Below are 15,518 nucleotides of genomic sequence, written 5' to 3' on the forward strand. Positions count from 1 at the left end.
CCCCGCTCGGACCTTAAAACCTCGGCCGCGCCACCGCCTCCTCCACCGGCGCCCAAAACAAGAACCGAGGACGCGGTGAGGCGATTTTACTTAAGGGCGGGCTCAAGAGGGGAGGGAGGAGGGGAAAAGGTTTGGTCGCTGAAGGGCGGAGCTTACAGCCAATCGGCAGGCGGGGTAGGCCGACTTCCCGTAGGAGAAGCCAACTGCGCTGAGGCACTTGGGCGGGATCGGATTTTAATTGGGGGCGGGCTCAAGGAGGAGGAGGAGGAGGGGGGGGAAAGGGTTTGGTTGCTGAAGGGCGGAGCTTACAGCCAATCAGCTGGCGGGGTGGACCGGCCTAAAGAAGAAGCCTACCGCGCGATTTTCCGCTCTATTGGCCCACTCCGCTTGCCGTCTTAATTGGAGTTGCTAAGCAACGGGAAGGACGCTGGTCTCTGTCCTTGCGGGCAAAGGAGTAAAAGGGTAATGGAGGCTTGGTGAAGATCCTCCTGACCGGCCGGGGAGCTGAAGAGGACGGGACGGCGTTGGGCCGCTGAGCGCCTCCCCTGGAGGTGTTAGCTCCAGGCTGGGAAGGAAGGGGCGCAGGCAGGGCAGGAACCAGGGACCTGGCTGCATCAGAACAAGAGCGCCGTTGAGCATGGGCAGAGTACAGGTAGTCCTCGACTTAGAACAGTTCGTTTAGGGCCTGTTCAAAGTTATAATGGCCCTGGAAAAAGTGACTTACCACCGTTTTTCACACTTATGAACATTGCAGCATCCCCATCGTCATGCGATCAAAATTCAGATTCTGTCTCATATTTACGACGGTCACAGCGTCCCGGGGGTCACATGATTCCCTTTTGCAACCTTCTGCCAAGCAAAGCCAATGGGAGAAGCCGGATTCACTTATTTTATTTATTTATTTATTTTTATTTTAATTCCATTTATATCCCGCCCTTCTCTGAAGACTCAGGGCGACTTACAAGCTTACCAGTAGCCTTCATTCTATGTATATGCCTGCTTATTAGGGCTTTCACACACACACACACCCCAAGCGGCATTATTACAAAGTCAGCGTAATTGCCCCCAACAATCCGTGTTACTAACTTAACAACTGCAGTGATTCACTTAATAACTAGCAAGAAAGGTGGTAAAATGGGGCAAACCTCACTTCACAAATGTCTCGCTTAGCGACGTCAATTGTGGTCGTAAATCGAGGACTACCTGTATTTCACCCCGTGAAGAAGAGGCTTCCATTATTGTTCTGTTCCCTGATTTTCAGAGATACATGAATACAGCCCCCATCGTTCTCAGCAAGCATGGCTGGGAATTCTGGGCGCTACATCTGAGCGTATCTGGAAAGGAGCAAGCAGGGTCACGGGTTTGACTGGGAGAAGTTGTGGGTTCCAGATGAACCTCCTTGCAGGGATCCAGCAATGGTTCAGTCCCAGCACAGTGTGTTTGTGGCGGGGGGGGGGGAATGCACATACTGAGTCAAAAGACCACAAAATTGAGTCTGTAATAGAACAATATTTCTTTGCAAACAAGCTGAGGGCAAAAATTCTGGCTTCTATGTCTTAAGCAGGCTCCTATTTTGTAGCCTTGCTTTATACCATATTTTTCGCTGGAAAATCTGATGAGCCTATTCAATAGTAAATGTCGCTAAGAAGGGTAAAGTAAAATGCTGTAAAGCAGGGATGTCCAGACCTCAACTCCCAGAATTCCACAGCCTTCCATCCTCATTCTAGCTGGGGAATTCTGGGAGTTGAAGTCCACAAGTCTTCAAAAATTACCAAGGTTGGACACGCCTGTTGTAAAGCCGAAACCTGAGCAGGCATGCAGTCGCAAATAGACATGTTTATCTCTATATGAGAGTCAATTCAAGAAAACTTAGTGAATTCTCTACGTTCCTAAATTTAGTTATCTGTTTCCAGTTGATTTGGGTGATCCTGACGAATAGTTTGCTTCAGATCAGAGCAATTCCTTGTTTAAAATGTTACAATCAGATACTTTGTGGTAATTTTTAAAAAGATTAAATAGTGTGAGCTTGTCATTCAGATTTATTTTTTATTCTGCCTTTAGTAACTCAGGGTGGCAAAGATACACTTCCTCCTTATAATTTTGCCACAATATCACACTGTCAGGTGGGTTGGGCTCGCCTTGGCTAAGAAAAGGAGATGGGTACCAGACCCTAGAGTTGGACACGATGGTACAAGGGAAACCTTTACCTTATCTTTTTATCCAACATTTAATGTCTTCTTTAGATTATGTTGTTGTTACTGCGAAGTCGTGTCCGACCCATTGCGACCCCATGGACAACATTCCTCCAGGCCTTCCTGTCCTCTACCATCTTCTGGAGTCCCTTTCAGCTCACGCCTCCTGCTTCAGTGACTCCATCCAGCCACCTCATTCTCTGTCGTCCCATTCTTCTCTTGCTCTCAACCTTTCCCAGCGTTAGGCTCTTCTCCAGTGAGTCCTTCCTTCTCATTAGGTGGCCAAAGTATTTGAGTTTCAACTTCAGGATCTGGCCTTCTAAAGAGCAGTCAGGCTTGATCTCCTCTAGGACTGACCAGTTTGAATGCCTTGCAGTCCAAGGGACTGGCAGGAGTCTTCTCCAGCACCATAGTTCAAAGGCCTCCATTCTTTGGCTCTCGGCCTTTCTTACGGTCCAACTTCTTTAGATTATAAGTCTTACTAATTGTTCTTGTAAATGGAACTCTAGGTATAAGAGAAGCTTGTCGAGAAACAATGGCTATTCCGTTCTCAAACACCACTCAACGCATTCCTCCAGGATTTGCCAACCTGCTTGAAGGGCTTGCCAGGGAAGTCTTAAGAAACCAGCCTGATGATATACCAACTTTTGCCGCCAAGTATTTTGAATCTCTCCTTATCGAAAGAGAAAGTAAGTATTAATTGACTGTATTCAAGGTTCTTAACGTATATCTGCATTCTTGGGCTTCATCTGGTTTGCAAAAAACAAACACCCCAGTATTCACTCATTTAGGTATCCATCATGTGGCATTTTTCTTTCCCAGGAATGTTTTGGCACCATCCAGAAAGTAACTGGGATTCTTTGTTAAAACTTGATGAAGTGCTGTCCGGTTTAGCCAATATGTAGGTTCTGAGTGGGGCTTTTCTAAAATGCTCAGTCCCTTCTTTCTCTTATGCTCAGATTGGTAGGTTTGGGTTATCTCTTTTACTATGCACACACACACACACACACACATCCTTCAAGCATAACATCCTATCATATATTTAATTTTTTTAGTGAGGGGAGGGGCGAAATGTGTTTCAGTTTTGACCTATTATCCTGCCTACTATAAAGAGTATTATATCTTTTTTTCCTTGGAATGAGGCAATTTGCTGTGGCCAACTCAGCCTGGCTGGCTTACCATAGTCATCTTGCCACAGCCAGCTCACCCCGGCGTACTCGCTGCGGGACTATTCAACATGGGATAACTCAACAGTGGGACAAGTGAATTGCAGAGGGCCTTGCCTTGTTTTAGGTTTGAAGGAATTTTCAAGTTAGAAGTCCTTCAGGCTGGGGTGAGCCAAAGCGTGCGAGTCCCAGCCATTCACTTGTCCCTCTCTTGAGTTATCCCTTGTTGAACTGTCCTGCGACAAGATGGCCATAGCGAGACAGCGAGGACCAGTTGTCCTAGACCGTTTTTCCCCTTTTTATCACACCTAATTGAAAAGCTGTTGCGCTCTCTACCTGCGGCGGTTTACCTTTTTTTCAGTTAAGAAATGTCCACTGTTCTTAAAGGAATGTCAAGTGTCATTATGATTCCCAATTTCATTAAATGCCATTTGTCCAGGAAGCTTTTTTTTTTCTTCCTAAGAGAAGTCAGTATTTATTTATTTTAAATGGTGTCTTTTCAGAAACTGGATATGATCCAGCTGAATGGGGAGCAAAACTAGAGGACCGATTCTACAATAACCGTGCTTTCAATGTAAGTATTATTATATAGTAAACAATTCCCTCCCCCCCAACACACACACACACTTTGACATGCAGGACTTCGAATCAAACTAAAATCCGGATTAAAAATAATAGCCATGAGGTTAGTTAGGATCACTGACATATTTCCCAAAGGAGTGGGGATTATTTATTTATTTATTCAATTTATTTGCTGCTCATCTCTCTGTCATGCAACTCTGGGCAGTTACAATAATTCATTTATACAGCAAAGACTTGTGAAAAACTTATTTAGAAAAATGATGAGGGGAAATCGAAACATTTCCCCTACTACTGAAATTCGGGTTCACCAGCTTCACCCTATGACCGTTATGGTTTTAAAATCTCCACTTGTCATGCTTAATTGCACCCATAGAAAGGACTGAAATCGCTTGCTTCCTTATGAAGCAACAAACTACCATACAACTTCATTTGAATGGATTCTCTATATATGGAACAATGAGAGCTTGGCAAACAATTAGCAATCTTGTCACCATGTGCTCAGTTAGCATTCCAATTATTTGTCTTTAAGGTTTTACTTGCGTCAGAATTCGGTGGGGAAATGAAATCATTTGTACCAATAGGCTCCTATGGATCAATAATACCCTCCTGCTTTTTCAGGAACTTGCACCACCAGGAGATGGAGTTAAAAAGGAAGGGAAAGAAGAAATCACTGGAAAACCAGTAAGTAATTGCATACCTTTTGTAAGCTAGCCTTTATTGTAGATAATAGTTGCTGACTTTGGTGTGCCTAAAAATCCTTAGTGAGGTTGTCTACTCTCACAGAGGCCAACATTAATTTTATACATGATGCAGCCAGGGTAAAAATGATGAAGGCCCATTAGTAATTTTTCCTTTGGAAGTTTAAACAATTGAAAGATTTTTTCTCTCACTAAAACTAGTAAATACTCCCTCTTCAAAACTGTTTGGCATAAAGAAAAGCCACACTTCCCCTCAAGACTAAAATTGCCTCTTCTGTGTTACTCATATTCTAGACTTGGATTTATTTAATAAAGCAAAAATGCAACTCCTTTTTCTATGAATTTCCAGTGGAGATATGTGTGAAGAAAATTAGGAATGCCAACTCTGAGCACAGTTTAAAATGCTTCTTAAATCCCACTAGTTTTAACCATCAAGACCCATTGCAAAATCCTGTGCAATATTTTAGCAGCCTTAAAAAGGTAAAGGTAAAGGTTTCCCCCGCACATGCGTGCTAGTCGTTTCCAAATCTAGGGGCCAGTGCTCATCTCCGTTTCAAATCCAAAGAGCCAGCGCTTGTCTGAGGATGTCTCCGTGGTCATGTGGCTGGCATGACTAGACGCCAGAGGCTCACAGAAGGCTGTTACCTTCCCACCGTAGTGGTCCCTATTTTTCTACTTGCATTTTAAATTTAAATTTAGCAGCCTTGAGCACTGCTAAATTTACCCTGTGAAGTGATCACAGTTTAAAACTATTTCAACTTTGTCTGTTTTGCCCTTTGCATTCTTTCTGTAGAAATAAAACTAAAGACACAGATAGTGTGAAATTGCAGCCTGTACTTTTTATTTAGTGTTAGATTTATATCACCTTTATGATTTATGTTACTATATCCTTGCTATAGCAGCGCACCCATGTAAGAAATGCTCCCTCTTCCTGTTTTTCACCCCAAGTAACATTAAGAGATTTTGTAGGCCACCCAGGGGTTTTGGTGATGGGTGGTCTAAAAATCAGACAAATAAAACAATTCAGCTTCAGCAGGGAGCTTCCATAACAGCGAATGGACAAGCCAGATACTGGTTAATTTGACCACTACATCCTAGGATCTTTTATACTGGTATTTTTCTTTTTCCAAATAGGGATAGCTTGCTGTTGAATGAACAATTGGCATTATCTAAGCATTAATTTGGGCATTGAGCTTGTCGATCAGAAGGTCGGCAGTTTGGCGGGTCGAATCCCGAGTGCCGCGTAACAGAGTGAGCGCCTGTTACTCGTCCCAGCTTCTGCCAACCTAGCAGTTCGAAAGCACGTAAAAAATGCAAGTAGAAAAATAGGGACCACTCCGGTGGGAAGGTAACAGCGTTCCGTGCACCTCTGGCGTCTAGTCATGCCGGCCACATGACCACGGAGATGTCCTCGGACAAGCGCTGGCTCTTCGGCTTTGAAACGGAGATGAGCACCGGCCCCTAGAGTTGGAAACAACTTGCACGCATGTGCAGGGGAACCTTTACCTTTACCTTTACTTACCAGGCAAAACTTTCTTTGAAAACTGTGCAAAAATTGCCCAAGTGGTATTTGCAGAGTCTAGTATTCAAAATATCCTTACTGACTTTTTTGGGGGTGGGGGGAGTGACTGGGGAGAATATATATTTTAAAAATGAAAGAAAAGCACGATGCATATTACTCCCCACCTAGCTTCAGCACCAGTCTTCTAAAGTAGGCTGATTCATACAAAACTGATTCATATGTATCGTAGCTTGATTTTTTTTTGTTCTTCCTCCCTCCCTTCCCCCCCCCCCCGCACCCCTTTTTGAAACCCGGTGGGCTTGATTTTCTTTTTAAAATTGTAAAGGTGGTGGAAGAAGACAAACCTGTTGTGGATATTGAAGGGACCTTATCGGAGGAACAAGCTGCTATAAAAATCCAGTCCATTTTCCGAGGATACAAAGCAAGAAAAGAAGCGAAAGGCCAAGGAGAAGGAGAAGATGAAGAAGGGAAGGCACCTGGAGAGACAGACAAAGAAGCTGGGCAGGAGGAAGTATCAAGTGAGCCTAATAAAGAAGCACAATAATCAGACCCACCCATTCCATCAACAGTCCCATTTTCAAACAGGCGTAAGGCAAAGTCCCACTGGTCTGCTTAGAAACAACCTGCCAAGTTTATCAAATAAACCATACAGTTTAGAGCTGCATGCAATCTTGGTGCTCATCAGTGGATCAATAAACTGACCCTGTTTTCATGTGGAAAGATCTTTTCGTGTAATGGGTACTTTCTATTTTGCTTCGGCTTTAGTGAGCCTTTAAGCTAGTTAATCCTTGCCAATATAAGAAAAAAAACCAACCTTTGCAGCTTGATTAGGGCTCATATGCGTGACACCAGACTATCATGACATTGTCTCGTGGACAGCATCATATACAGGAAGTCCTTGACTTAACAACCATTCATTTACTGTATTTTCCCGAAAGTAAGACCTGGTCTTTTGTTAATTTTTGCTCCAAAAGATGCATTAAGGCTTATTTTTTGGTGAGGTCTTATTTTTTGGGGAAATATGATAATATGTCTGCCTGGCTGACAATCTTAACTGGGGCTTATTTTTGGGATAGGGCTTATATTACGAGTATCCTGAAAAATCATGCTAGGGCAGGGATAGGCAGCCTTGGCTCTTTTATGACCCGTGGACTATGCTGGCTCAGGAATTTGTGGAGTTGAAGTCCACGAGTCATAAAAGAGCCAAGGTTGCCTACCCCTGTGCTAGGGCTGATTTTCCAATTAGGCCTTCTTTTGGGGAAAATAGAGTACTAAATGCGTCCGTCTGGCTGACAATCTGAACTGGGGCTTATTTTGGGGGTTAGGGTTTATATTACGAGCACCCTGAAAAGCCATGGTAGGGCTTATTTTCCAGTTAGGTCTTATTTTCAGTTGCCTTCCGGGTGAAATTCAAGGTGCTAGTGACGACATACAAAGCCCTACATGGCATGGGTCCGGATTACCTACGGGAGCACCTACTGCCAGCGTCAACACCCCTCCGTCCTGTGCGCTCCCACAGAGAGGGCCTCCTCAGGGTGCCACCGGTCAGAGAATGCCGGCTGGTGGCCCCCAGGGGGAGAGCATTCTCGGTGGGTGCGCCAACCCTTTGGAACTGCTTGCCTGCCGAAATCCGGATGGCCCCCGACCTTCGCACCTTCCGGCGTGACTTAAAGACCTACCTGTTCCAGCAAGCCGGCCTGGCCTGATAGATTTTGGGGTTTCATTTGTTTTACTATTGTTTTACTGTATACTTACCTTGCTCTGTACACCGCCCCGAGTCCCTCGGGAGAAGGGCGGTATATAAAAACAAACAAATAAATAAATAATAAATAAATAAATTTTGGGGGGGAGAACAAGGTAGTGACCGTTCAAAGTTACAACAGCACTGGAAAAAGTAACGGCTACCATTTTTCACACTTTGGACCTTTGCAGCATCCCCACGGTCCCGTGATCAGAATTCGGATGCTTGTCAACTGACTCATATTTACGACGGTCACTGTATCCCGGAGTTACCTGATCTCCTTTTGCAACCTGACAAGCAAAGTCAATGGGGAAGCCAGATTCACTGTGTTACTAACTTAACAACTGCAGCAATTCACTTGCGAGTGTGGCAAGAAAGGTTGTAAAATAGGGCAAAATTCACTTAACAAATTGTTTCACTTAGCAATAAAAGTTTAGGGCTCAGTTGTGGTCATACGTCGAGGACTGCCTGTACAAGGGTTCCAAAAAAGCCTTTGGTATCAGTTTCCACAACGTTGATACTTTCCAGCAGAGAATGAAAAATCTGAAGAAATAAAATATCCACACTTAAACCTCTATACATTTTTTGTGCATGTAACTCCAGTAATCTTGTTCTGTTGGTCCCCCTTTTTTGCAACCTGACTCCTTTTGTTGGCCTTATTTTATTTATTTATTTATTTATTTATTTATTTATTTATTTATTTATTTATTTATTAATGGGATTTATATCCCGCCCTATCTCCCGAGGGACTCAGGGCGGCTAACAACATCAAAACTTAAAGGTCTCTGTACAGTAAATTAAAAAATAAAATTTGAAATAAATTAAAATAAAGAATAAAGTTAGAATTGTAAATATAATTAAAATCCCTGTCAGTCTAGGTCAGCCAGGTGGAAAAGGAGTGTTTTGAGGCCGCGGCGAAAGGACTGGAGATCTTGGGCCATCCGAAGCTCAGGGGGGAGCTGGTTCCACAGGGCTGGCGCTCCCACAGAGAAGGCTCTTCCCCTGGGGGTCGCAAGCCGACATTGTCTAGCCGACGGTACCCTGAGGAGGCCTTCTCTGTGTGAGCGCACTGGGCGATGGGAATTCGTTCCCGGCAGCAGATGGTCCTGCAAGTATCCTGGGCCTAAGCCATGTAGGGCTTTAAAGGTAAGAACCAGCACCTTAAATCTCACCCAGAGGGCAACCGGTAACCAATGCAGCTCACGCAGGAGGGGTGTAATATGGGAGTATCGGGGTGCTCCCATCACTACCCGTGCAGCTGCACTCTGCACCAGTTTATTTTATACATTTTATTTTATACATTTTTTTCAAAGTCTGTCTAGATTTCATTCCCTACAGACATCTTGAAGGGAAGTCAGTATTACCTCTGAGATGTGCCTCTGCTTCTTTAAAAGTTGATAGCTTGATTCTTCATCCATATATTTAAAAATACATTTCATTGGTATCAGAAGAGTTTATTCCCTCCTCCCCATCCTAAGTGTTCAAGATGTTGCAGTCTGAATTAAAAGATTAGCATATACTTTTCTCTTCCAGAACATGTCTTAATTACATTCCTTGGAGACGTTTGGTAAGAACTGGAATGTGGAACAAAGGAAATGTCATTTCGAAAAGCAGACACAATTAGTTCTGAAGAAATTACACTTCCTTATTTTGAACCTGTTTTATTTTCATTTCATTTCATTTTATTTAAAAAACATCTTCGCTCTGCAATTGTGTGCAAGATCGTATGCGGATAATTGATAGGCAGAAGCAAAAATGAGCAGATTTTTGTGGAATTCTATTGTTTTTCGTGTCTGCACCATTTTCTCTCTCTCTCCAGGCTGTCTGAAATGAGGATGTAGGTTTCAAGATGTATTCCAGGCGTAACAATCACTTTCCATTCTTTTCGAACAGTCTGTCTCTAAACCAATAATTGAGGAACAAAAGAGTTCCTTGGCGTGCTCTTGGGGCAGAAGATTGGCTCATCACGACATTTGTTTAATGAAAACTTAATAAATTACCACCAATAATTAGATACATCCCTGAGGCCTCTCTAATTATTACTCATGATTACCTGGGAGAGAGAGAGAGAAAGGGCACGAGAGAGCGATCTTACTCAGAGCTTCATTATTTAGGGTAGGAACAGTTGTACTCTTATTTGAAGAGCTTTTTCCTGCCAAGGGAAGCGCTAGAAAAATGATCTGCATGTGTCTTTCCAGACCTAGATGATTCTTGCAGTTCTAAATTTAGTCTCCTAGCATCCCAGGAGGCTTTTAAAGCTCTTTGTGAGGTAGAAACAAGACATCTGCTATTATTTCATGCTTTTGAGAATATGTAATGGGGGAAAGAAGCAAAATACTATAGGAGGAAGAGGTTGGGAGTTTGAGTGAAGGCTTCTGAGCAAGTATAGAGGCCATGTCTTCTAAGGTGGAAACGTATCAGCCATGCATCCTTCATAAGCGTGGAGGAAAACTCTCCAGAAAGAAAACCAATAGGCTCTATGGTCCTATTAGCAGAAGCGACTTATCCGAAGTCATTGATTTTCCAAGCATCCTGCTTCCTACTAACCCAGCCCTTCCAACAGGTTTTTTAAAAAGGATCTTGCATCAATCAGACGCAATGCGTGACAGTGAAGATAAACCTAGAAACAACGCAGAACGATGGAAGAATCGAGAAATTTGAATGCTTCATGAAACCAAGAAATAGATGCAGATACTGAGACGGCCACTTTGCCTATTAACTGCACACCCAAAGAGTGCTTTCAGAATGGATGATTAATTGTGCGATGCCCCTGCTTCTTTCTTGGAATTGCACAGAGGGCTTCACCCAGCAGGGCCTTCAGTTTATAATGGTTGTATGTTCCTACACTTGCATCTTTTTTTGTTGTTGTACAGGACATCCTTTTTGGAAGGAAAGAAGAGAGAAGTTCATGATGTTTCTTCATCTGTAATGTTAGCAAGCCTTAATGGATAAGTTGCCCTCTAAGAACCCTCCAGTTCTTCTCTAAATGTTTGATCATATCTTTTTCCTCATCTATTCTTTGAGAAGTTGCAGGGCAGCTGTATGTGGGAACTGCCTGAACATCACCTTTCTGTCAGGGTTCCAAACATATTGGGCCTTTAATTCCAATTGTTCAGGCAACTGTAGCTAGTAACAACCGCTAGTAAAGCTAATAGCCCACCAGGACAGAGAAGATTGGGAGTCACCAGGAAATGTATTTTTCCAAAGCAACTAGAAATGTGGGTTCTTCTCCAGTGCCATCAAAGTGAAATTTCAAGTCAACCAGTTCGTATCTGATCTTTGATGCTGTGCCACGAAATAAAGGAGAAGGCAGTCACACATTAGTCATTGTTATGTGAGAGTGGTAAAGACATCACCATTTTAAGGGGCTTGCTTTATTTGGGGTGAATCTATCTGCCTCGTTAGTAGACCTTAACAAAAGGATGCTTTCAAGCACAGAAAATTGGAATTAACTTAATAGTGAATCTGAAATAGTTTGGATTAAGGAGACAAAGGGGCTTCAGCACGACTTGTTCTTCCTCTTCAAACAACATAACAATAACTTGCTCGGTAGGAATTCATCTACCACATAATCACCATGACTAATATAACAGAAAATGTACACATTGCAATAAGCTCATGCAGAGCCTGCAAATTAGAAGGGTTTTGATGTTGACTTTCCTGTTCCATTGCAAAAGGCAACTGCAAGTGTCATTTAGGATAAAGCACATTTATAAGAGCATACAGGAAGGAAAAAAAACTTAGATTTTGATTATTTATATACTTCGCATTTCTGTTCACACAGATACAGATCAAAACTACTCAAACTGTGAAACTGATATGGACTAAGAATAGAATAATACCAGGCAATCTCATCTGGGTCTCTCCAAATGTTATAATCTGTCTCAGAATAATGGGAAATGTAATCCCAGGTCAAAAACTGCATTCTGTCCAGTTGGGCATTAACCGCATTCCAGTTCTTAAAAAAAAAAAAAGGATGGGCAGAAAGGAATTTAGAAGGAACTTTATCCGAGAATGTGGGTTGAACTAAAGGAGCTGGTACATATTCAGGGCACTTCCGCAGAGGATTCTGTGCCAGTTCAAAAGCTGTTTGTGGAATTCAGCAGCTGAGACAATTTATTTCTGTCTCAACTGCAATCCTACTCAAATGGCAAAGGAAAAGTTATAAAATGCAATCTTGCTTTTTGTACTGGGGAAGCTCACAGGGCTTGTGAACAAGATTTATGGTCTCACCTGTCCTGCTGACTCTTAAGCTTCACCTGTCCTATCAGAGACATAGTGAGCTCTAACAAGGGTGAACCTGACAAGGGTTTTGTCCATGGGTGGGCTCTGGTTATTCAAACAGAATCGGGGTAAAAAAAATCAGTGGTGGCACAGTATTGTTTTTACGATAACTTCCAGTTCCTGCAGCATGTAAAGTACACACTGTGTTTGGAACTTGTCACCCCACCCCATCCCCCACTCGCCCCCTTGTGCCAAAACCTCCAAGAAGAATGGTGGAGTTGTCAAAAAAAAAAGCCTTGGACTGCAAAATGGATGACTTGGTCTATTGCCACTTCACAATTCTGAATGGTGTTTTTCCATACAGAAAGAATGAGGGCTGGATAACCAGCCTTCCGAGCCCGTTATAAATATTCAAGTTTCTTGTGCCAGGTCTGACCAGCCCACACAACATGTACTGAAAACATGGAAGGGAGAGTGCCAAGTGGAGGTGAAGCTTTTTTGTTGTCCCAACATGGACAATAGTTGGGCAGAGCAAGAATTGAATATACTTTAAGGAGTTTTTTGTTGTTGTTGTTGTTGTTGCAGCCACCTATTGTTTCATCTAGAAGGAGAAAATTGACTGGTACATTGTGTTCCCATCAGCTTCTCAGATCAATAGGACAGAGGATGACCCGCAGCACCATTTCACATACTATGGAAGGATTAAGGCACGGATCTTCAAACTTCAAACCAGCATGCCTGGCTGAGGAATTCTGGGAGTTGAAGTCCACAAGTCATAAAAAGGGCCAACTTTGAAGAGCCCTGGATTAAGGAGTAGAAGCTATGCCATTTGGAAGTGCCCTCCCTTTAAAGCTGAATGGACACGTGTAAAATGTTCACTGTCTTGTTGTATATATCTGAGTAGTACGAAGATCCAAAGCATCACCATTATCAGGATTGGCTCCATTGAGAAGGAGCTTCCTAAAAATCAATTGTCACTTATTTTATATTCATTTAGAGTTATTTTCATATAATATAGATAGACAACTAAGTAGATAAGTGGATGGATGGATGGATGGTTGGTTGGTTGGATGGATGGATGAGACAATCTTGTTGTTGTTGTTAGCTGCAAAGTCATGTCCGACCCATCGCAACCCCATGGACAACGTTCCTCCAGGCCTTCCTGTCCTCTACCATCTTCTGGAGTCCATTTAAGCTCAGGCCTACTGCTTCAGTGACTCCATCCAGCCACCTCATTCTCTGTCGTCCCATTCTTCTCTTGCCCTCAATCTTTTGCAGCATTAGGCTCTTCTCCAGTGAGTCCTTCCTCCTCATTAGGTGGCCAAAGTATTTGAGTTTTAGCTTCAGGATCTGGCCTTCTAAAGAGCAGTCAGACAAACTATGTGGTGTGAAATTGCTTATGTTTCAACGGGTGGTTGAGGTTCTGCCAGTTCACATGTCCATCACCTATTTTCTAAGAGGGTAAAGTTCCCAAAGATTTCAGAATCTCTTTCCACACTTCAATCTCTCTCTAAATGCCATTAAACACCTGCCGGTCTTCCCAGGTAGTTCAGACAGAAAACATGACCAGATAAGTTAATTCTATTTTATTGTAAAGCTACACCAACAGAATTTTGCAAGTCTGAGGGAGGGTCCCTTTTGAGTTTCTTGCCCCAACTACTATCCAGCTGCAGGCTATGTTCCCTCTTACCTAACTGTTCCCTAAGCAGCATCTCCTCTCCATATCTCCCAAGGTCTTTCCCACATTCTGTCACAACACCTGAATTGCTTCTTCTTTAACTGGGAAAGGAAGGAAGTCTATATCAACAGCTCAGCTCAGTTTTCACATTTACAACGTTCTCTGAGAGTATCAAAAAGCAATTGGCTAGTTATGTAGTTCTCATGGCAACATGTCACCTATAGTTCACTATTTAAAAAAAAATAAGTTGCATGGTGGCAGATTTAACCCTTTCCCAGCCAATTTATGTCTTGCCTCCTAAGGTTTACTGTAGCTTCACAAAGGCAAAGTGGACTAAAAGATACATCTAAGGTGGTGGTACAAAAAACAATATCATCTAAAAATAAGTCATAGAGGACCAAGTTTTGCATGTAATTTGCATCTGCTACAGAAAAAAAAATTCTACACATAATTATTAGGCTTTAAATAGAAATTCAACAGATTGTTGCATAGTCTATGGCAGGGGTGTCAAACTGCCAGCCCGCAGACTGGACGCGTCACAATGAAACCATGCCCACCCCATTGCTGGCAATGGGGAAAAAGCTCCAATATGTTGCACGACATCACGTGATGTCATGAGTTTGACATGTCTGGTCTATGGTCAGCCTATATTTGAGCCAGGTTTGAGTTAAGGAAGGAGAAATTAAGATCCCTACTCTCTTTTGGGATGTCTGTCCTCCTTTTCAACCAGACCCAGACTGGAAAAAATAGAAGATACTTTTAAATAGAGAACTACCTACTACTAAAAAGCCCTAGTTGTGATGGTATTACTGATAGATGGGAATATTTGCTCAGGCTTCACCTGTGTGGTCAAATGTTTCATTACCAAACTAGGTAACATCATCGGTGCACTGATGATGTTACCTACTTTGGTAATGAAAGGTCTGCAAGAAAACCACCAAATTCAGAGAACACCAAAGATCTCACTATACACGTACTTATCTGACCTGTCTGATTTTGAAAATCTAAGCAGGTTTAAGATCTGATTAGCATTTTGAAGTAAACCAGGTAGCCCAAGGCAACAAAGCTAGATTGGGGAGCTGAAAAATGCATGTCAGATGGTGACAATGACAATCCATGGAAATAATGTACATCTAGCACCAGATGTTGAGCTAGATTAGAAAACTTTACTTCTGTAAATCTCTAATTATCTGGGATTCATAGCACCCAGCCAGCATGGTCGGTGTTGAGAGCTGCTGGAATTTGTAGTTTAGCCACCTGAGAAGATCCAGAAGGTCTCCACTTTTGTATAAAGCCACAAAAGCAATAGAACTAGGCATGCAGAATAAGGCTGCTGAATGACACTGAACTTTTAAGAGGAGACCATCTCCTTTTTCATAACAGATGTTGTGGGTCAAGAAAAACAGAAGAGCAATGGGAAGATACAGGAAGATTCTGAACATAAAATGGCATCTAGTCTTCTGGAAAATTTGGAATAGTCCAGCAAAATTGTCTATGGATGTATATTAACTGTGCATTGATCTGTTCCCTGTTTTATGAGCATTTGGACTGAAGAGCTGAATACAAATAAGCGGTGGCCAAAGGACACCATTCATTTTGTCAGAGGATGGAAACTGCCCTCTTTTATTAAAATCTCTTGGGCTTCCTTCAGCCTAATATGAACTTGAGGTTTTTACACTAAACAAAAAATAGTGGGGAAATCTAGCTGTGAAAGA

General features: G+C 42.6%; 1 protein-coding gene across 1 annotated transcript; it reads left to right on the top strand.

The window, feature by feature from the left end:
• Positions 1-463: 463 nt before the first annotated feature.
• SPA17 (sperm autoantigenic protein 17) lies at positions 464-6,871 on the top strand. Its single transcript, XM_081334121.1, has 6 exons — positions 464-652; positions 2,244-2,448; positions 2,702-2,881; positions 3,862-3,932; positions 4,559-4,624; positions 6,486-6,871. The coding sequence occupies exons 1-6, from the start codon at positions 638-640 to the stop codon at positions 6,702-6,704; spliced, it is 756 nt and encodes a 251-aa protein (XP_081190247.1). The 5' UTR covers positions 464-637; the 3' UTR covers positions 6,705-6,871.
• The last annotated feature ends 8,647 nt before the right edge of the window (positions 6,872-15,518 follow it).

The sequence above is a fragment of the Vipera berus genome (assembly GCF_964194415.1).
Source record: "Vipera berus genome assembly, chromosome: 8".
Classification (NCBI taxonomy): Eukaryota; Metazoa; Chordata; class Lepidosauria; order Squamata; family Viperidae; genus Vipera; species Vipera berus.

Coding starts and splice junctions, on each gene's coding strand:
- SPA17 (XM_081334121.1), top strand. Junction 2,449..2,701: donor CAGCGTTAGGCTCTTCTCCA/GTGAGTCCTTCC, acceptor ATGGAACTCTAG/GTATAAGAGAAGCTTGTCGA. Junction 4,625..6,485: donor AAATCACTGGAAAACCAGTA/AGTAATTGCATA, acceptor AAAATTGTAAAG/GTGGTGGAAGAAGACAAACC.